Here is a 21,996-nt window from a genome sequence, read left to right as displayed (position 1 = left end):
ATTTTTAGAGGTCTGTAACGGATTAATTTAATTTACAGTATTTCTTATGGAAAAAAATTGATTCGGTTTTCGAACAGCCTTCTGGAACGGATTAAGTTCGAGAACCGAGGTACCACTGTATTCGATATTTACAGTAATTTCCCTGAGCTGCAAAACTTTCATCATATATTTTAACACAAAAAATGTATTAATGATTGAAAATGTTTTAATTATGTACGCAGAAAAGCTATTTCAGCTTATACTCAAGGATATTATTTCAGCCATAATTACATCGCCATAATAACGGAGGAATAGCCAAACAAGTTTTGAATTATCGGTTTTTAGGCTTAGTAGCTAGATACGGAAATGCTAATATCATTGGTCTGACAAAGCGCTTATACAAAGTCAATACGGCTTTATCGTACTTTTTTTTTTTTTTTTAATCGAAATAGACCGGTTTTCCAGAATCGATTTACTAATAATAAAGTTGATCTGAAAGTCAATAAGAATATATAGTTATAGCTCTGAAACATTTATTTTGAGACCACGTGCTTGTTGTATTTGGTGAATGCATATTTAATTTTTTTTCTTCCAAACACTCACCCGCTAACTTTAAATAAACGATAAAATCAGGTGTGAATAACATTTGTTTCGAGTTTCTCGCGGCCATCTTGGAAAGGCATTGAGCCTTACTGGGCTACGATACTTCTCTCCGAAAATTTTTGTAGGTCTTTGTATTTTATACTAAATCCAGACTATTCAGCAAAAGTGGTATTACACTGATGCGATTTGAATTTTCCGTAAAGCTACCCATAGGCCATCTGCATTTGCCTTCCTAATTTACTAATTTAACAGTGGAATACTAGAGGGAAGGCAGTTAGTTATCACCACCTCATAAATCACTTTTTTTACCAAAGAATATTGGGATTGATCGTACACATTATAACCTCCCCACAGCTGAAAGGGAGAGCATGTTTGGTGTGACGAGTGCCTTAACCGCCTGCTCTTATATTTAAGGAGGTTAAGTATTTCCTTTTAATACGGAATGTGTTTGTTTGGAATTTCGCGCAAAGCTACTCGAGGCCTATCTGCGCTACGGAATGTGGATTATATAGCCTGTGGAAGGAGAAAACTGGATTATGCTACCCACGAGTACGAGTGGACGATATAATGAAGGGGTCTAACAAAAATGCAACATTAATCCAGTTTCACAACTTCATTTGTCACAGTCATCCACTTTCTTCCATCCAGCCATTTTATTCTTCTCGATTTACAAGAGTAACGAAGAAATATTCACTAGATGTGCTGATGGGATTAAGATCTTCAGTGTTGCTGGCTGTGAAGAAGATGGTACTGATCTACAAGAGGATTTGTGATCGAGTTAAACAACTTGCAGATATATTAGTTATACTAAAAGCAAGATAATGGATGGAGTTATAATTTGTAATTAAGTCCAAATCTACACAATAGGCTACCTATGATCTTCCCACCCCAGGTATTGAAACTAGGATCATAGTAGTGTAAATCTGCAGACATTGCTGTGCCACTGGGGATCTGTTAGTTTGAATTATAATAGAATGGTAATAAGTGTCATGGAAGATCGTGGCGTAATGGTTAACCAGTCTCTTAAGCCATTCAAGGAGTTTGCTCTTTGTTAGTGATATGGCAAATAGGATAACATTATCTACAAGAACATTAAATACAACTCTGAAGAGGCTATAATTTCACTGTACAGGTCACATTTTGAATATTGTGTGCAATCTTTAACTTGTTTCTAAAATGATTTTTTGGAAAGGGTTCAGAAAAGTTACTAAAATGTAGCCTGTGATGGAGATTTTCATAACTATGAAGTCTTGTCTCTCGAAAACAGATAGGGGAGGTAGTCTAAATGCAATGTTTAAGACTAAAGGAATTAATACTGTTGATTGTTTCATCATCAATTTACGTACTTAACAGTGAGAAGAGTAGGACTAGTGGCCACAAATTTTGGTAAGGTAGAGGTTATCTTCAATTAATTGTTACCTTATTTTGCACTTTGTAAGAAGCACTTTAAAAATTCACATGCATCTCTTAAGACAAAAGGTTAGATTAGGGTTTACTCAAAATAACCTCATACAGATCATAATCTCATTACTTGAGTATTTTCAATAAATTAAAACATTTAATTTAATATTGTTGATATACTGTGAAGAATATAACGCATTTATTCAGTTAGTTGAAAAATAGTCAAGGCTGCACCAAGGTGTTGGTTGCAGAGTCAAAATATTCTAAGAATTGTGTCTTTCAAAATGAAGCCTTGCAAGGCATAAATATGGTACTTTTTTTTTTTGATAGTATCTTGCCTTTCAAATGAATTACTTTCAGACGTTGTGCATTCAGTAAATGAGTTTAAGAGAAAGCTCCATAGGTGTAAAAAAAAAAAAAGTTTTGCTTTATATTTACTTGTTAATAGCTTTAGTTTAAAAGATAGAAAGACCACAAAGAACCAATAGGTCCTATGCTATCCCAAAACACTTGGTATTCTTCGATATAGTTTAGGCAGGTCAATTAATGTAGCTGCCCAGTTCAAAGACAAGTTGCAATTTTAGTTGTTTCTTGGAAATTAATTTTTTTTCATTCTCACATTCACTGTGCATCAACTTTCCAAACTGTGAAAAACACAATACTTAACCAAATAGTTTGCCAACTTCAACCTTAAAAAACTGCCTACACTTAATATCACTAAGTGTTTGAACAGTTTTAATTTATATTGGTGTTTACAAAGTTAAGTCACCAAATCAAAGTAGAGAATTTCAGTAGTTGCAATTATTTCTGCATCCTTTATCTTAAATAAAAATATGCATTTTTTTCCCCTAAGCATTTATCACAATGGTAGATGGCAGTTTCATTGGAATATAAAGCTTGTTTTTTTAATATAGAAAGCAATCACAAAACTCAAGCATCTGGTTGTGTGTGATTCACCTTCCCTAATTTTGAAGTGTTTGATGAAACTTGAACCTTTCTCTCGTTACTCTGTTTAGCAAAACCATCTGAACAAGTTTACCGATTTCCAACATTACAAGTAAATATTACCTGACGATCAGTACGATTTGTAGTTATAAATCATTAGGTTCCCCTATCTAGAGAATTTTAGTGAAAAGTGAGGAAATACTATGAACCCCAGGAGTTCAAAAATCATAGGCTTTAAGTTTTAGTTGTTTTCAAAAATGTTATTTGAGCTTAACATTTCGGTATTTATAAATCTAAAAATTACATTCCCCCAAATCAGATTTCTTCATAAAACTAATTTTATTTATGACATTGGTAGCATACACAATCAACAGCTCTTCCTTTTAAACTACAATAAAGCAATCTCAGTAGGAAAGGCAAGAATACATAGATAATATAGTCATAGAAACAGGTGTTGTGGCCAATGGAATCAGATTTGCAGTTGTAAAGATGAAGAATTCATTGTGTTTTAATATACATAAAATTACATTACTAGGTAAAAATAAGAGGGTAGCTACAAGTTTACTGTTAACTATTATCTGTTTAGACTAAAACAGATATTTTAGTATTATCCTTCAGCACAGCACAGAAGGAATAGAACTTGTATATTAATTCACAATTACTCCAATCATGGTTGTTTACCACAAGAACATACGTGCTTTAAACGTCAGATGGTTTATATAGTATTTAAAAAAAAAAAACAATTTTCACAAATAACAAGTTTTTTGTTTATTTCCATTCCTGTAACAAGAAATGAACATGGCTGACCACACTATTACAACTTCCCAGCATGTTCAGGTATACAATGGTAAAGTTAGGAAAACCCTGATGATTAGATTGTGCAAGAAATTAAGCAACTGCTCAAGAGGATATATATATTCCAACACCATACTTTTAACTATTTACTTTATTAACATGTAACAAACTTCAAGGGTTTGTTTAAGCAAACTAGTTGATAAAATTGAAACAAAAGAATAGATTAAACAGGCAACAGTTTTACTTAAACACCAAAACATCCAGTCATATTCCTGGCTAAGATAAAGATCGAAAAAATACATTTCCACCTAAACTGCAAATCTAAGTGTACAATCCTGTTAAGTCTAGTTAACTAATTTGAATACTGAAACTTAAGATTTGCAGTTAGAAAGTAATTTCATTTATAAACAAAATGTTTAATTATAAACAAGCAGTCATTAAGAACAAAAACAAAAATGCCATTCTTAACTTCAATGACTTTCATGCATTATTCTCAAAACTACTAGAACAGAGGCATGGACTTCCACACAAGCCAATTTTGCTTGTAGAAAATAGTTTATCACTAACTTAACTGAAGATAAAACGAGCTTGCCACTTCATGAGCAATACTAGACACCAAAACTATTAATTCCCTTTCTAAACATACTTTGGATAAATGTAGGTCCATCTTTTGCCACTAATTTAACAACTAGTAACAGTATCAGCAAAACTAGAACCAGAAAATCCTTGGTTATTTGATACATAAAGTTACATACAAATTAGAATATTTTGTTTATTAATGTGGTTATTCACTTAGTGATGACTCACAAAGTGGTAAAACAAACATCAGGAACCCAGGCAAAGATACCATGAACAAGTTGACATTCAACTACCACATTTAGATGCAAGATTAACTAAACATTTCCCACTGAGTTACTCTGGGAGTTTGTTTTTCATATTTCATAATGAAAATGAAACAAGCCACATTTGTTCACTGACAACTTAGTATTAGCAAGTTCTGTAAAGACCAGAACAGTAGCAATGAGGTAGTATATAAACAAGTTGTAAAATATTAAACATTCAGATACAAGATGTGCAGTTTTATCAATCAGCTTGAGTCTCATGCTGGCATATTTATGATCATGTCAAAATTAAAAGACAACTATTGATATATATACTTCATATTCACAATTCTGCTATTTATACAAGATATTTTTAACTAAGGTCTCGTGTTTCTTAAGGACTTAATAATTTGCTCTAAGTAAACCCAGACCTTTAACAAGTTTAATGAACAACTGGTAATAGAAATACCAGTTACAGTCTAGATATTTACAATGTTATACTTCTGTATACCAGTAGTGGATTGATACATCAGATTATAAAAAACAATCTATTAACGATCATTTGAAAATTCGATTTTGAAAAGTGAAGTTAACTTTGTTTGGTTTTTGATAATTCTTACCCAGAAGAAATATTGTAAAGAATACAGAGCACAAAATTAAGAAACATTACCTACTGTACTTTGTATATAACCCTTAGAATTACAATTTACTAAAGCTTAATTGTTTTCTCCATTCCCTCTGGGCAGTAGTAGTTATCACACCAAAATTAAAAACAGAACAAGCTTCATTAACCAAGTTACAATAAGTTCTTGAATTAATGGTTTTCGATGAAGCAGACATTAATATATAGCCTTCTCTTTTTGTCATTCATAACTTCTGTCAGGATATACTGAAGATAGTTATGTTGGAAGTTGGGCTCATTGGAGAAACTTGAGTTGGATGGTGATTCTGACCAGAAATATATTTGGCCACATTTAAATTAGGCTAAAATGCCAGTAATAAAAACTTCATAACAAAAAAGTTTCTCCAACAAGTATCAAAAATAAACTTTCTACAACATTATTATAATAACAAAAAAGAAAGTTATGGTATAAGATTAACAACTGGTCCAATCAATGTTTGTACTAACAACTCAAACAATGGATATTCCCCTTTTAACATCACAAGGCATCACTTAATTTAGTCCTTAAGTCTGTCTCGGAACTTACTCACGCAAGTCCATTTCCAAAACTAGAATACAACATCTACCAATTATACAATGTATCAACAAGAAACTTGTATATCAGAAGGGGCCAGCAGAATCCTAGTACATCTAACCAAACATGTCATAGAAGCAACAGTATTATTTAACTGTCATTATTGAACGAGTCAATACTGGCCCCTCGTGATCAACAAGGGTGTTCATCTCAACTTAGATAAACCAAACAAAGCACTTAACCAAATCCAAAAGTTTGTCTTTACAAACAAGATTTAGTTACCACCTTCCAAATGACTAAATTTAAAAAAGAAGTCCTATATGCTGTTCCTCTTTGGTATTGCTGAGGTTATTTGACAGCAGTGCTAAACCAATGTACCATTTATAGGGGATGGACTGGTCCTGGTGGACTTGGAATAAGTCCACGTTGACCTCTATTAAACTGACTTCGAGTAACTAAGGCTCGGATTTGCCGTTGTGCAGCCTATATGGAAAAAAAGTCATTAAAATAAATTAACTTAAATTTTCGTATTTATTGACAAATGAGAAATTAATACTGAAAAACGTTAAGAAAATAAAAATGCAAATGGTTTTAGGTTAAACAAAAAAACTCACTTGTGAGCTATAGAATTCCCCACTAATGTGGACAGGGACTTCTTCAGTTGTAGAGTTTTGGTTTTCTCCAGGAAGCTTAATAACAGCACGAGTTATTCTTTGCAGTTCTCGAACCTTTTAACAAGTATAAAAAAGTTATGCCTTTTAAACTGTTAAAGTTAATTATAATCATGTTATTTCCATCAAAAAGATGATTTTCTGAACATGTTAGATATCAGAAACCTTCAATTCCAAACTTTAGAGACTGCATTTGTGAATGTATTAAATAAAATTTATTTAGCTTAGATCATTGCAATAAAATACTGCAAATTGAAGCAAACATTTAATCGCAGAGTAAATAAAATTTAATCCTTCAGTCAATGCAACATTCTACAAGTGGGCTGTATGACAAAGTAAAACCAAAATCAAACTGAAGATTTCACTAGTTATACTTTTTACTATGTTACAGCTTTATCATTTAACATCATTCTACATTAACAAACAAGTAAACTAAGAACTAGACTTCCCTCAGACATTTTTTACAAGTATATTATTGCTAACCTAGTTAATACCAAATGTTACCTCACCGTTTGTCCTCCTTTCCCGATGATACGTCCAACTTGCGATGAAGGAACAAAAATTTCAACCTTAAGTCTTGCATCTTGAAATCCAGCAAATCCTTCAAATGTAACTTTCTTAAATATCATGAACTGAGCCTGTTTTCATGCAAAAAATATACCTTAAGTTATCTACATCAACAACTACAACCCAAGTTAGCAGTAAAGATGTATTTAATATTTATAAAAAATAGTAAGTTGTCTGTTACAAAAATGTAATAATAAGCTGAATTAATTAAATTATTAATACAATTTTAATAGAAGATACTAGCAGGGACATTACATTCTCACACTGTCAAGGTAACTTTAACTTCGAAATTATCTTTTACTTGGTTTTCCCAATCAGGAACAGATGGTCCATCTGTACTGCTTTAGGTATGACCAATAAAAAGTTAACATATTGCACAGATTAAGTAAACAATTCAAGTGTATGCACATGTACACATTCTTATAGAAAAATCATACCAGGCTATCTACTGTGTCCACCAAGGAGAATTTAATCCCCAATGTTTAGTTTGAAAATCTGCTGTCTCACTGGGTGATTACACGAGGGAATGTACTCAAGGACTTTTTCTTGAGTAAATAAATTTATTATTTCTATCATTAACTATGATTTTTCACTATATTCATAACACACCTTCCACTGTGATTCAGGTGTCCCTATGACAGTCACCTTTCGTTCAGTTTGCTTTTCTACAGGTTCATCTTTGTTGGGTTGAGCAACCTGAGAAAATTTAAGTGCAGTTGATGAAAGACTATTTTTACTAATCACCTGCACAAAATATATTCTTGTTAAGTGAGTGGGGAACCTTAATGAGTACAAACAATAAATCAACATCTAACTATAGCTTGTCTTGGAAGTAGCAGAATGACAATTACTCTGGTGGTCAGTTCTAGCTCACTAGATATTTTTTCTATTCAATATGCATTTTTTGGCTCTAACATTTTATTTAAAGAATAACATTTTTAACAAAAATAACCTAAATGTCAGCTTTTAAATCACTGGGAGTTAACAAAAATGACAGATCAAAGACTTGTAAAGTACACTAACAGAAAAGGTAAAGTGAACAATGTTCTACATACAAAACATTTAGGTCTTGTTATGAAAAATCTATTCTTAAATTGGAATAAAATCAGTCAGTTCATGAAGACAGTAAACCACATCATGAAAGAAATTCTAATTAAATACTTAAAACATCTTATTCTGAAGTGCCGAGCTCTGTAGTAGTGACTAATCTTACAAGTAGGTAAAAATTAAATACTTTAATATAAATTCCTTAACATAACCACAAAACATTCTGTCAAACAAACAGCAAGTTAATTCTTTGATCAAGTAATCAGACTTTGGATGGGTTCCTGACATGTCAATTACCCACTGAAAGTTTTGAATTTCAAGTTTCAATACATTTAACACCAAAGTCCACTAATTACACTTTTGCTTAGTGATGTACATGATATTATGGAAGGAGATTCAAGGAGATGCAGATAATGATTGTTACACAAAGGAAAGTTATGACACCAGAGTAAATGTTTGTTGCACGAAACAATTATAAATGAAGTCTGATAAATGTGATAACATTTCTAGTTAGTTAGCAAGTTTCTCAGATAAAGGTTAACTACATATTCAATAACATCTAAAATGTGCCACTTCAACACAAAAACTTAACCTGTTATGTACCTTACAGATTCCAACTGTCATTTGTATTATGTGGATATATTAGAATTTGGGAAGAGATGAGATTCATTTTATTCTGCAAGAGCTGTAAGTGTTTCATAGAACTTGAACTCAAAAAAAATTTAGAGTTAATGTACAATATTGTTAATATAGTGAGAAGCCTACCTTTATAGAAGCCCCTGAAGAGCTAATCATCTCCCGTATGCTACTACCTCCTGTTCCTATAATGGCTCCAACAGCAGAGTTTGGAATATAAACACAGACCTGTTCTTTATTAGGTTCTAACTGTTGGGAGGGTGAGCCTCCAGGATATACAACAGGTGGCACGTAAGTCTGAGAGTTGCCATACATTTGATATGATGGACTAGGGGGTCCTCCTCGTTGCCCTGGGCCCATTGTAGACATTATGGCCATCGGGTGGACACCAGGGAACATCAGTGCCTGAGGAGCCACTGCTGCCAAATCATTCTCATAGCTCTGACGAAGCTTAGCACTGATCAACTGTTCTGCTTTGCAAATGTTCTCAGATTTTCCAACTATTGTGATGATTCTTTCCAAGTTAAAGCTGTTTACATCATGAATACTGCTACATAAAAAAGATTTCACAAATATTGAAAATACACCATGAAACTGTTAATACCATTCAGACAAAGTTCTTTCCATTATCTTCCTCTTACTTCACTAGCAAGTTACTCGTGAATTTCTCCACTTTTTACTATTACAAAGCAATGACACTGTCAGTAGTGATTATAGATTTGGTTAAGTTCTTACCTCGAAACAGTTACTTTTGCTTCAGCTTTTTCCATTATGCCTTTAATTGTGTTTCCATTCTTGCCTATGATACGACCAATCAGGTTATTATGGGCTAGAATCTTTAAGGGGATCTCCCTATAGAAAAAAAGTACGTTATCCCGTAATAAAGCTTTTTGCACAATATCCTTAAAAGGAAAATGGAATGCCTAATTTTGTAGCTCAGGTTGCTCACTTAACTTATTAAAACCAATGTTAATATATTATCACTATTACATGTGAGACAAGAAGCTTAAGTCTAATTTCCTTGGTAAATAACTGAAGCTTAAGAATGCAAATATCACGAAAACCAAAATTAGAAATCTTTAAAAGAATCATTGAAGTGCATTTAAAAACTTAAGGTTTAGGAACATACTTACCCCTTATTGGTATTTTGGGCTTCCTGTTGCATAACTTCCAAAATTTTTTGACATGCTGTAGAACAATTTTCAGGATTCCCATAAATTGTTATCACCTAAGGTATTAGGCACAAAGTGAAGTTTAATTGTGTACAAGTCATTGTAATATAGAGTAACATTTCATTACTACCATTCTCCTACAAGAAAGAAAATACCTACTTTAAAACACCCCAAGTACTAATGAAACTTATTTTGTACCTAGATGACTGACTACTGATAGTAACAACTACTAAATGTAGATTGAAATCATTACATATTCAGCCTCAATATTATAAGTTAGTTTACATGCTTTAAGAATAAACAATGAATACATTACCTTCTCAAGGGAACCAGCATTCTCTTTTCGATGAACATCAACCCTATGAACAAAAGGGTCTGTAATTACTAATCATATAATTAAGAAATCTTGCCAAAATGCTTTTGATTTGAATGTGAAACATCCTTTTGCTAGTTTGCTTGATTACAAACTAAATATAAATACAAGTTCACCTACTGCAGCAACCATAATGTTATAAATGTGCCTATTGTATTAACAATTTATCAGTACAATTTTTCTCAATCCCTGAAGCTGCTATGATCAGAAAATACAGTTTAGGCATGTGAAAAAAGATTCACACATAACAAGCAAAACTAGTGATGACGGATGAAAAAAAAAAAACAATTTCAAAACTCAAAAAACTATGTTTAAGTAATTATTTTGTTTTGATATTTAAATGTATATTTGAGTTAACATTATGGTGTGTTTTTCTGCTATCAATTGTTTTATAAATCAAAACTAAGTCAAATAAATTTTTTTCTACTCAAGAGCAAAACTATTATGTAAATAGTGTTAATAAAACTTTCACTAACACTTGAACACTGACAAAGTAACTTATTTGTTATCCAGCAAAGTGATCTTAGAGTTATGGTTTCAGTCTGTCTAAAGACATTTCTATTGTTCATTTTTAAATTCTTAGGATTACTTCAGTTTCAGAAAGCTGCAAATCCTTTTTATCCTGCTATTTCAGATAGTTTACATGAAATCAAAACATTTCCAGAAGTTCCCTTCAGAAAGGCCCCACTGTTTTTACTAGTTCCATTTTCACACTTACATTTCAGGGTTCTCATATAAATGAGGAAGGAAATCAATATATACACAAGATCTCTAAAGTAATCTACTTCCAGAAATAAAATTTGTTTCATACTGACAAATTTTTACCTTGCTCTAGACTGTTGAGTAATTTGCCGTATAGTACCCCCGGAACGACCTATAATTGCTCCAACCATGTCACTTAGAACAAGGATCCTAACAAATTAAAAAAATCGTTATTTCAATTGCAATAGAAATTTCAAACATTGAAGTAAATTCCACTCATACCAGTGTTAGTTGTAAAAACATTTCACTACATTAAACGTGTTTCACATATGTTCAGTGCAATATTTGAGTTAACACTATTTTAAGAGCCACCTTTTAAGGAACAGACATAACTAAAAAAAGGAATGTTTACTATAATTCTGAATTATAGTAAATTCTGAATTATTTTCATGTTTTATGAAAATGCTTTTACTAAAATAAAGTATTATAAGCAATAGCTTCATTGTAGAGCTTTGTAGTCAAAATGACTGAACATGATTACCAGTGTCATTCATGTACAGTTAAATGTCACATTACAATTATTGGGACAAATTTCACAAACGTAACCAAAGTCCATGCACGTACCACAGTTCAGAAGGTACTAGAATATTTCACACTAATAGAAAAATATTCCATAAAGTTTATATTTCAAGAAACAAATATAGTTTAAAGATCTCTAATAAACAGCTATTCAGTTGCAAACATTTAATAGAAAGCTGTGAAACTTGTTCTCTTAAATTAGGGTGTACAAATCTATAAACTTCACAGTTGAAGGTTGACATCAGTGGATAAGATTTTAATAAGCTCAGCTACATTCATATAAAAAGAAGATTCATTTAATACTTAAAGTATAATAATGTACCAAACAGATCACAATGCAATGTGAATCCAAAAAGTATTTAAGGAATACTACTAAAAACTATTTGCCTGACAGTTGAAATTACTTAAATAGTGGAATATTAAATTATTCTAAATTTATACAAATTTGTATCTAGGCATTACCACATACAACTTAGACTAGTTTCAAACAATAGGCTTTTATGATGGCCAGATAAAATCTGTTATTCCTGCAAGTTGCTCAATCTTTATTAAAAAGGATGAATTTAGCTTTAATTTACTTTAATGGTGTAAACTATCACTGCATAACATTTATTGTTTAATAAAAACTTGTTCTAAAAGTGATTAACATTTCATAAAATGTCATGTGATGTATGCAGATATTTCTAAACATCTGCCTTAACCTGGTATGCCAAATTGTTTACTGCCAATAATTAATTATCCAATATTAAAGGGCTTGAGATTTTTAGGCTTACTTTCTCATTCAAAATAAGTGGAACATGTAGTGAAAAATAATTAAAATCAGGTTGTGTTTTAATTCTAACATTAAGACTTGCTGACTCTTAAAACAGCATTTCATAACTACTAGTGAGTAACTTAATACTAAAGTACTAGTGTCAATTAATGTTTAGCAATTCCAATCTAGTTTTGACTAATGACAACTAAATAGAAGATGGTAACAACAGTAAAATTAGGATATACAAAATCAGAAAGATCCAAATAATGAAAAGTAGCTACACAAAATCTGCTACAACTATAAAAAAGTATGTGAACTCATGAAACTTGACTGGCAAAATTCATTTTTGTCGCACCTTGCAATATCAATTTTATTTCCTAGAAAGCAACTGAAACTCGATATAGATGTTCTAGTTGTGTTTTAGCACTTTGACTATCAAAATAAATCATAGCTTAAGATGTTTTTTCAACTTCATTATTATGTGTGTATATATTTCATTGCTATGTGGATACTATATCACAATTAGATGTATACATGTAAGAGAAAAGATTAAAATTCCTTACCTGAGGGGGAAGTCTGTCGATCTTATGGGGGCAGAATTCCCTGAATAAGTGGAGTTGTTGTACAGAATGCGTCCTCCATTACGACCTCCCCGGTTAACTCTGTTCTGATCCATGATAAAGTCTACCTTTAGTGGTGAGCCCCCAACCTCATATCCATTTAACTGTGCAAAAGCTCTGAAAGTTGGATTTGTTTTTGACATTAGCATAATACAAAATTAAAGCCACTTAATAAAAAGAACATCCTGAGTGAATTCATACAACTTGCATACTTTGTTTTCCCAGTGATACACTGTTTATGGAAGTGAAAAAGTCCATTCATTTCCCTCATTTTGCTTCAAGACAGTGCAATACATTTTCAAATTTAAACATCTGTATGCAAATCCCCATAGTTAATTTCCAATTTATGCAAAACTAGGTTGTTACAAATGCAAAACATGTGTACCTGAGGAATATTATTTTGTTTACTGTGCAATAAGGACCAAACTATCACTGAACCAATTAAAATGCTGATAGAGAAATTACTGAAACTTACAGTAACAAATCAGGTTAGTGGCAGACAGATTTAACCAACTAAACAAGTTAAGATACTTTTACTGATAAGTGCAGAAATAGCTGTAGAACCATGCATGCTTTAAAAGCTCACATCTGATATAAATGTTTAATTTCTGAAAAGCTACTTTCAATTACAAATTAGCATACTCCTACCAGTTACTTTTAGCATTTAAGTTACACTAAGTTTATTGCAAAGGTTTGAAAAGTTTCCTATTTACACTAAAAAGTACAGGTTATATTTTATTCTAACCAATGAGATTCAGTTATTAGAATTGAATATAGTACAAACATTCAGTTTTAGGTTTTAAATACATTAAATTATCCATATACTGGTTTCACTCACTGCTGAGCTTGATCTTGAGTTTCATAAGTTACAAACACACAGTATGCACTCTCCAATTTTGCTGGACCTGCAATATAAGGAGTTAATAACCAGCAAAAGGTACCAAAACAAGTAAACAATTTTCTTCAAATATACATTCAAAATTGTATAGTAAAGCCTAAAAGTTTCGTTATAAACTAGATACATACTATAAGGCTTAAAGACTATTTTAAGTGGATGTATAAACAAAAACTTCTGTATTCCTTAAACTAGTAAGAAATTCACTTGTCTCACTATAAGACAGAATCTAGCTTTTAACTGACACCACACTTGTGGATTCACAAGTTATTATGTACAGTAAGTGACAAGCGATTATTTGTTGTATACATTGGTTTATTTATCCAACAACCTTTTAACACTAAGGACAATAGTTTATACAGTCAAACCTTCCAGTTTAGGTTTGTTTTTAATAACAAACCTACATCATGGTTGTACCCATCACAAGTACTGAAAGATTTTTTTTTTTTTGTAGAGAAAGCACAGATTTACTGTTGATCCACTGGAAGGTTCTACTTTAGGAACTGTCCTTGTGTTTAAAGAGAGTCATGAATCCTGAGAGGACTTCTAGAAGGCAAGATGTTAATTTTTAGATATGAAATTCCCAGAATTCTATAATTTAAATTTCTTAAGATGAATTATTTGTCACCAATATAGTAATATGGTCAGTTTATTTACAGTTGCAAAATGTCACAATTTGTTCTTTGAAAGTTAAATCTTGAATACTGTTATTGACAAATAGAATGTTTCTGCAGGATTTCTTAGATCTTTAAAGAGTGAAGTTCTAATATGCTTGAAGATCTTCAGAGCAAACATGCAAAGCTCCCAACCAAATAAATTATTATGAAAGAATCCCAATTTAGGACCTGAACACATTAAATAAGCAAGCATGTCCAAAAGAGTTTAAATTTTCAAAAGTGAAAGTATACAAGTTTATATCGAGAGGTTTCTTATGGTGTTCAAGAGAAACTAATTCTTAAAGCTAATTGAAACATCACTACATATGGTGTGCAAAATTTTAAACAAAGTAGGTATGCAAAAGGTTTAACAGTGGTTTTACTAAACGAGATCCCACAGCTGCTTTCAATTTGTCAAGTTGTTAAAAATAGTTTTAAAACTTCTACAATGCCCTGAGACATTTCTTTTCATTTCTAGAAAATAAAAAGGACCAATTATGATACAATGGGATACTGAAACATACATTTGGTAACTAAATATTCCACTTGAAACACCTAGAGGTTAAGAGTAGATGTTTTGCCTGCACATAAAATGCAGTTGTAACAGTCATTGATACAAAGACGTAACACAATACTCAAGTTTGAACAATTGAAGTTCTATCGAATTAAGTTGTAAATGTCTTAAGGCCAAATACTTTAGTTACAGAGAGCTTACATTTAATATAGAGTATACTACAGAAGAATAATGTAAGATGTGGAAAGATTGAAAGAGTGTAGGAAAATGACAAATTTGTTGCAGAGACAAGTTTTTAAACTAAGTATTTCTTTTGTTACTTTTAGCACAAGGTAGTGTGTGCAATACACACTAACCTGTGTTTTACATTTCTCACTGTTCATTTTGTTAAGTAACAAGATTGTTTACACATTCCCAGAGCACAATGTAACAAGATTAAGTACTTAAAGTAGTTTTATTTATTTTAACAAGGACTTTAATAGTACTACCCTAGGATTTAAAAGCTTAACAGACAAGTTAGTTGTAATTATGTTAGTCCTATAAAGATTAAGTTCTGAGTAAAGAAAAAAACAAACTTTTCAATCTTCTTAACACTCCCAAATTTTAGGACATTAGAAAATTTCAAACTAACATCCAAGTGTTTTCATAGACAAATATCTAACTTCTGACAAACCTTAAGGTAAGGCTTTCCCAATAATAAAGCATGTTACTGTTGTTTAACAAGTCAACAGTTTAATAACAATCAATATCTGGCAGCAATATGGAAACATCTCTGACATGGTGATATTCATACCTAAAAAGTCACAATAGTTAGCATGAAATAAACAAGTTTTCAAATGTTTTAGAGTAGCTTAAACAATGAACATTTACATACCTTGATCACAGTTATGAATATTACCAAATGTTGACAACAGCCTTTTGATCTCTTCCCACTGAACATGACTGGGTACGTTACTGACTTGGACTTTATTTGTACGGTTCCTGAATTTAAAAAAAAAAACAAAGAAGAAAAGCTTAATAATGGTCACTACACTAAAATTTTTCGAAGATATGCTTTAGCAAAACTAAGTTTGTTTGTTTTTTTATAATAGGAAATAAATTATTTAGTAATCTAAAACAAACATCACTACATTTTAAACTGAGTAAGAGGCAGCATTTTGATGCCCTAATTATGCAAACTTTTGTACTTAAAGAGTGAGTAGTTGAATAAAAAATGTTAATGTTATCATCATTCATTTAGAACAGGCTAAACGAAATTCCATCACCAGCTCTTAGTTTATCTGTCTGATCAAACAATAGTATTGCACCTCTTGTAGTACACCCACAATACCATTTTATTTAAATGGTTATGAGACAAACCTTTCCATTTAATTAGACTAACCACCAGTCAATACCCTGCCTTTATTTGTTCTTAACCTTAAAATAAAATGGTGAAGGCTGCATATATATACACAAGTTACTTAGCCTACGACCTGTTTTGATCGTTACACTATAGTTGAATCTTAATGAAAAACAAGTAGCATTATCACCACTAACTGCCAACTCTTTGGCTACTTTATCAATGAACAGTGGTCTGACCATCACATAACACCATTAGGGCTGAAAGGGCAAGCATGTTTGCTGCAATGGTGATTTGAACCTGCAACTCAGGTTACAAGATGAGCACCCTAACCACCTGTCCAAGGCCAAATTGGTTACTTTAAAGTTGATACAAAACTTAGTCATCAAAAACAGCACTAAAAAAAACAACAACTCAGTTACGTTTCTTCATACAATTTAAATACGAAATGTTTAATAATGTTATAAAACAACAAATAAACATTAAAATGGATTTTGTTTCTAGTGATTTTTAGTAATGATTTCTGAAAATATAATTCTAAGTGATTTACCATCTCAAATACACCAACCTTTTAATTGTAATTTTAAAACATTCACTAAGTATAAATAACAAACTGTTACCACATAAATCTGAAACTCAATGGCAGATTCATATTCAAATCTCCATAGAGCAGTTTCCTACAGAATAAAAAACTCAAAGTAACACCTGCAGCTTTATGCACAAACAAGTACGAATGTTCTGGTATCATTAAGTCGTTATTCAGTCCAATTTTAATTTCAATCAGAAAATAGTTATTTTTGTATCAAAAGGCAGTTATGCCATGTTCTCTGCAGACAGCAAAATAAACACTTAACCACGAGGAGCCTTTTTTTTTTTTTTTATCATAATGCAGAACATGTATTCTTCCCTTCAAATGTCACTGGTAGTTGAAACATTTAACTGTTCCTATTTAAACTTTGGACTAGGAACTGGACTGAATCAAGTTTTCAAAATCGAAAGGTTAGTATTGATTATACCAACCATAGATGCATATAGAAGTGATCCTCTGTTTCCAAGTTGGTACGGGAACTCAGCTAATTATTGATAATAACCGAATTACTTTTGCTTCCAGTTCAAGGTATATGAAGTTTCTCATTGGATGTTTTAACGCATTTTGTTCACGTGCACGTCTGGTTAGATATTTTCGGTCAATTTAATTCACGTTTTACAGAAGATAAGAGAAGAAACTTTTGTTTACAAATAAATTTTAAGGCTTAAAATAAACTAATTTATTATTACAGCTTCCTAGTTTTTAGCACAATTTAGGAAACCAAATAACTAATTTTAATCCTGGGTTCAGGTTTCATTTTAGGGTAACTAATGCTTTAATTTATACGGTTAAGTTGTTTTCTAGTCTCCAATGTTGAAAAGGATAAACTTTCAAAATTCTAAATGACAAGCGAAATTACTAATGACGCAAGATGAACAAAGTAAAAACAATGTTTAGATTTAAGTTACGCATTCAGTATATATTTACACCAACTGAAAAACAAGGACTACCATGACTTAATTTGGAAAAAAACTAAAACTATGTTCCATAAGTGTTGCAATTTACAGTCTTAAAACTGATTTAAAATATTTAAATTTACTGTAGGTTTTAGTTACTGAAAACAAACCAGAAAAATTAAGTTCCTAAGAAGTCCAATGAAGGCTTTGTTAATCAACATCACAACTTACTCCTATTTCTCAGGTTATGTGGTAAAAAGTAATAAAATTGTTCGAACTGCTGTGCATTAGACCACGTCAAAATACAGGAAATTACTGTTAAAATCTTTAATGAGTTGCACTTAAAAACTCATGGCCGTCAGGCTACACCCTAGCAACAACGAGACGGAGAGAAACTTCACGTGCTTTTGTCAGCGTTGTTCACGTGATTCACCAAGACAGAGTTCAAGATCACGATATGCAAATGACACCGGTTGTTAACCTCTGACGTAATCATCGTCAGCTGCACCGGTTTACTCATTCAACTGGAGGCCGATGCCCTGGAGGAATACAAGTTACAACTGAAGTTAAAGTATTCGCGATCTTAAATCATTGGCCTCCACCGACCCGATCTTGTTCGACAAGTGGTTTTTTTTTCTTGCCATCCGATTTGAAATTTCGGATTCAGTTTCTGCCGAAAATTAACCCTCGAAGAGTTTAAGGCATTGGTAATTTTTACTTTTAGATTTATACATACAAGTACAATGTTATTCACCAACTCGATGCATGTACTAATTAATTTTTCTTTGAAGTTTGGTTGGTGGATAATTCGTTTTGTTTGTTGTTGTTGTTTTGGAATTTCGCACAAAGCTACTCGAGGGCTATCTGTGCTAGCCGTCCCTAATTTAGCAGTGTAAGACTAGAGGGAAGGCAGCTAGTCATCACCACCCACCGCCAACTCTTGGGCTACTCTTTTACCAACGAATAGTGGGATTGACCGTTACATTACAACGCCCCCACGGCTAGGAGGGCAAGCATGTTTGGCGTGACTCGGGCGCGAATCCGCGACCCTCAGATTACGAAGCGCACGCCTTAACGCGCTAGGCCATGCCGGGCCCAATTCGTTTTTATTGCGTAACAAACTTAATCTGGTAAAACTGACAATCCTTAACCGAATCGCGTTAGGCTTAGTTCAGATAATTTGATAGAAAGGTCAAGCTAATGTAAAAGTGGTAAGCAAATTATGAAACTCATGGTTCTTTCGCTAGCCGTTGTATTAATAAAGTTACATAATGGTATTTATAATTTTCAGTACTTCATGACAAGTACACACAATACATTAAAGTTAACCGTTTGAATTATCTGAAAATCCACTAAAAGAAATAAATAGCATTACCACCCACACATTTCCGCTACACTGTAAATCCACTTTCTACTCTACGAAATTACGTTTTCAGTACAAGATTTAACCTTCGAACTGTGTAATGAACAATTACCTAAATGGACGAGTGATCTGCACTTCAGCCCCTGAAGAGGAGTCCCACGTCCCAAAAGCACGATTCATAATCCTCTCCTAGAAGTGAGGTAAGAACGCGAGACAGTGACTAGATCATTCCAGTTTGTATCATCTAGCTACGACAGACTTGAAATACACTACAATATTATCCTTAGAGATCGCGATCAGCCGAACAAGTGTGTATGTATACAGACGCTTACAAGTCCCACAACCGTCGGCCCAATGCCAAGCGCAGTCGTCGTAAAATCTATTAAGTATGCAGAATTCTCTCTTTAGCGGCTAGATCGGAAAGGTCACCATCCTCCAGCGAATGTTCGCTTATTTGGGCACCTGAAACGAAACGAAACCTTGGCAGGGGTTTAGTTTAGAGCGACAGAAGTCTGAGGAATTCTCTCCCCAACAAGGGTGTTCAGGAACATTGTAGTTCCTTTTCGTCCCAGCTCATGGATGTGTCTGTACGTGGGTTTTTTTCCTGTATTTTAATTTGGCTTGTTTGAGCCAATGAAGCGAGGTGAGGCAGTATGAAAATGATAGGTGAGAAAGCAGAGCGAGACAAAAGCGGCAAAAAGAAGCAAGCTGCAGACGAACTCCACAATCAGCCAGTTGGGTACCTGAATCCAAATTACCAGTATTTAATTAGGGAGGTAGAAATAATTCGGAACACTAATTTAATTAGTAAAGAGCTTGTAATAACTATTTTCCTTTAAAATGGTAAATCCAGGTGCAGTTTTGATGTCAATTATTCGGGTTAAAGTAAATCATTTTAATACATTAAGAGTACAAACAATGCATTTCCTACAATTTCTAATGGCTGTATTAAAATTAAATTATTCCCGGTTTTATAAATTAGCAGATACGGTTTGAAAAGAAAGTTTCGTTGAATTATTGCTTTGATTCATTACTTTAGATCTAGTATCTAAGCGCAAAATCTAAATGGTGTATAGGGTTTCCAGTAAGGATATTTCTCCGTGGTTGACACCTGGAATACAACTTCCATTCGAATTATGGTCGCTGCCAGGTTTGGCTTAAACAGAATTTAGCGATTCAATACTTACACGATTCGCTTGCTTGCGTGCGTGTGTTAAATAAATGTAGGTTATTTAAATACGAGTAGAAAGAACAAATAAATTATGTAAATTAAGATACATTAAAAGGCCTTGTTAACACTAAACAAGAATGACGTTATATTCTTCGCATTCACCCATATGTTCAACTATTTTACCCTAGCAAGTTTTATTAGTTTTTGCGGTGCCATTTCGAATTGTTTTAGTGTTTCCTTCTATAGGATTCAACCATATAAATCTGAGTCACGAAACACCCCTTGACCTATTTTAATACAAATTTGAGCACTACATACAACTACGTTTGCTAAATCATTTTAAAAAATTTAGCCTTCCAGTCACTATTTCAAATAGTTGGATTAAAATTAAAAACATCTATTAAGTTAATAAAATAATTTTGCTTTATTTTTAAGTCTAAGTTTTGAAAAAAAAAAAAAAGGCGAAATTAAAACTGTAGCTTTAAAACAAACAAAAAGTTCAACATTAACCGTTATGGAGGGATGTTAGAAATTTGGAGGGACGCACATCGACTCTTCCCACTTGTTGATGATGGATTTGAGAAATATTTAACTTAGAGGCCAACTTCATAAAACTTCGATGGCGGGATAATTTGTCCATTTTCTGCTGCTAAGATAGAGTGCACAAGCACGTGTAAGTCACGCTGTTGTAAAGTGCACTCGATGTAAGGAGTAAAAGTGCGTCAGTGCACACAAGCAAAGCCCTTTGAGGTACAAATACCTATGTAGCAACTGAAGTTCTAAAAGAGCTGCAAGTTCCCATAACTTCGCAGGTTATCTACTGCCCGTGACAATTTAAATTAAGAGTAAAAATACATTTATAGATATAGGGATACAGTGTTTGCAGAAAGGTATGAGGAAGGTTTTAAACTAAGCTTAACAAAACATTAATGTTTAACTATCCAAACAGATATCAACAACACAGGAGAGGTATTGAAGTACACGGTAGATGTACTTCTGTAGGGTCTCCAAAACTGTTCTAGTTCTAAAGCAAATAAATCCAAATGTCAGGAGTAATAAACTATCCTTGCTGTGTTGTTAATGTTATGCTGTGTTGCAACCTGTAGAATGCAATTTTTCTCGTGATTCATAACATGCGCAGGTTTTACTGACATCACAAGAATTGCGATGTTGAGCCTCTTATGTAACGTTATTTCAGAGTTTAGTGGCAGAACATCACCATATAGGTGGTGCAATTAAAACTGGTGAACGCTCCAGGTAGTCTACGACCTCTATAGGTGAAACTAAAAATAGCTATCTGGGAGAAAGAATACTACAAGTACAGAAAACATAAAACGTTTGGTTGGAGGCCCAAAACAGTTTGTAGCCATATCATTAGCGAGGATTCGCTAAGCGTAGCATAGTAGGAGTGCAAAATAGGCCTAGAAACAGACGATAAAGTTAAGATTGCGTAGGTCCTTGAAACAGTTCGAGGCTCAAAGTGTTTAATCATGTAGCTAATTTGTAATATTACGTCGCGAATATAGTTATACAATGTACACGTATAGCTTGCCGACTTGCGAAAAACAAATTGTATACTTAGCGCAATATTCTGACAAACTTGAAAAGCAATATTTAAATGAATCGCATTTCCAGAGCACTTAAATGCTAAGATAATATAATATATATACAATCATCCTATTAGCAAACCTGTAATATGAATTATTGTACAG

General features: G+C 32.7%; 1 protein-coding gene across 8 annotated transcripts in view; it reads right to left on the bottom strand.

Moving 5' to 3' along the window:
- The window catches only part of LOC143234281 (insulin-like growth factor 2 mRNA-binding protein 1), a 106,744-nt gene that overhangs the window by 61,762 nt on the left and 22,986 nt on the right, over positions 1 to 21,996 (bottom strand). For 3 of the 8 annotated variants that reach the window (XM_076471522.1, XM_076471523.1, XM_076471524.1), the window contains exons 3-14: positions 15,801 to 15,907; positions 13,700 to 13,766; positions 12,805 to 12,978; positions 11,032 to 11,118; positions 10,150 to 10,192; positions 9,795 to 9,889; positions 9,397 to 9,513; positions 8,791 to 9,211; positions 7,588 to 7,674; positions 6,921 to 7,049; positions 6,355 to 6,468; positions 3,249 to 6,223 (exon numbers count right to left, since the gene is read on the bottom strand). In XM_076471522.1, coding sequence (XP_076327637.1) covers positions 6,122 to 6,223; positions 6,355 to 6,468; positions 6,921 to 7,049; positions 7,588 to 7,674; positions 8,791 to 9,211; positions 9,397 to 9,513; positions 9,795 to 9,889; positions 10,150 to 10,192; positions 11,032 to 11,118; positions 12,805 to 12,978; positions 13,700 to 13,766; positions 15,801 to 15,907 — 1,543 coding nt within the window. In that variant the 3' untranslated portion in view covers positions 3,249 to 6,121. Of the gene's footprint in view, positions 1 to 3,248; positions 6,224 to 6,354; positions 6,469 to 6,920; positions 7,050 to 7,587; positions 7,675 to 8,790; positions 9,212 to 9,396; positions 9,514 to 9,794; positions 9,890 to 10,149; positions 10,193 to 11,031; positions 11,119 to 12,804; positions 12,979 to 13,699; positions 13,767 to 15,800; positions 15,908 to 17,981; positions 18,123 to 19,225; positions 19,411 to 21,996 lie in introns of those variants that run through there. The other 5 variants (XM_076471526.1, XM_076471525.1, XM_076471520.1 and 2 more) reach the window with 4 other exon arrangements.

Source organism: Tachypleus tridentatus, chromosome 12 (genome assembly GCF_004210375.1).
Source record: "Tachypleus tridentatus isolate NWPU-2018 chromosome 12, ASM421037v1, whole genome shotgun sequence".
Classification (NCBI taxonomy): domain Eukaryota; kingdom Metazoa; phylum Arthropoda; class Merostomata; order Xiphosura; family Limulidae; genus Tachypleus; species Tachypleus tridentatus.
This window is presented reverse-complemented; position numbering and strand designations above follow the sequence as displayed.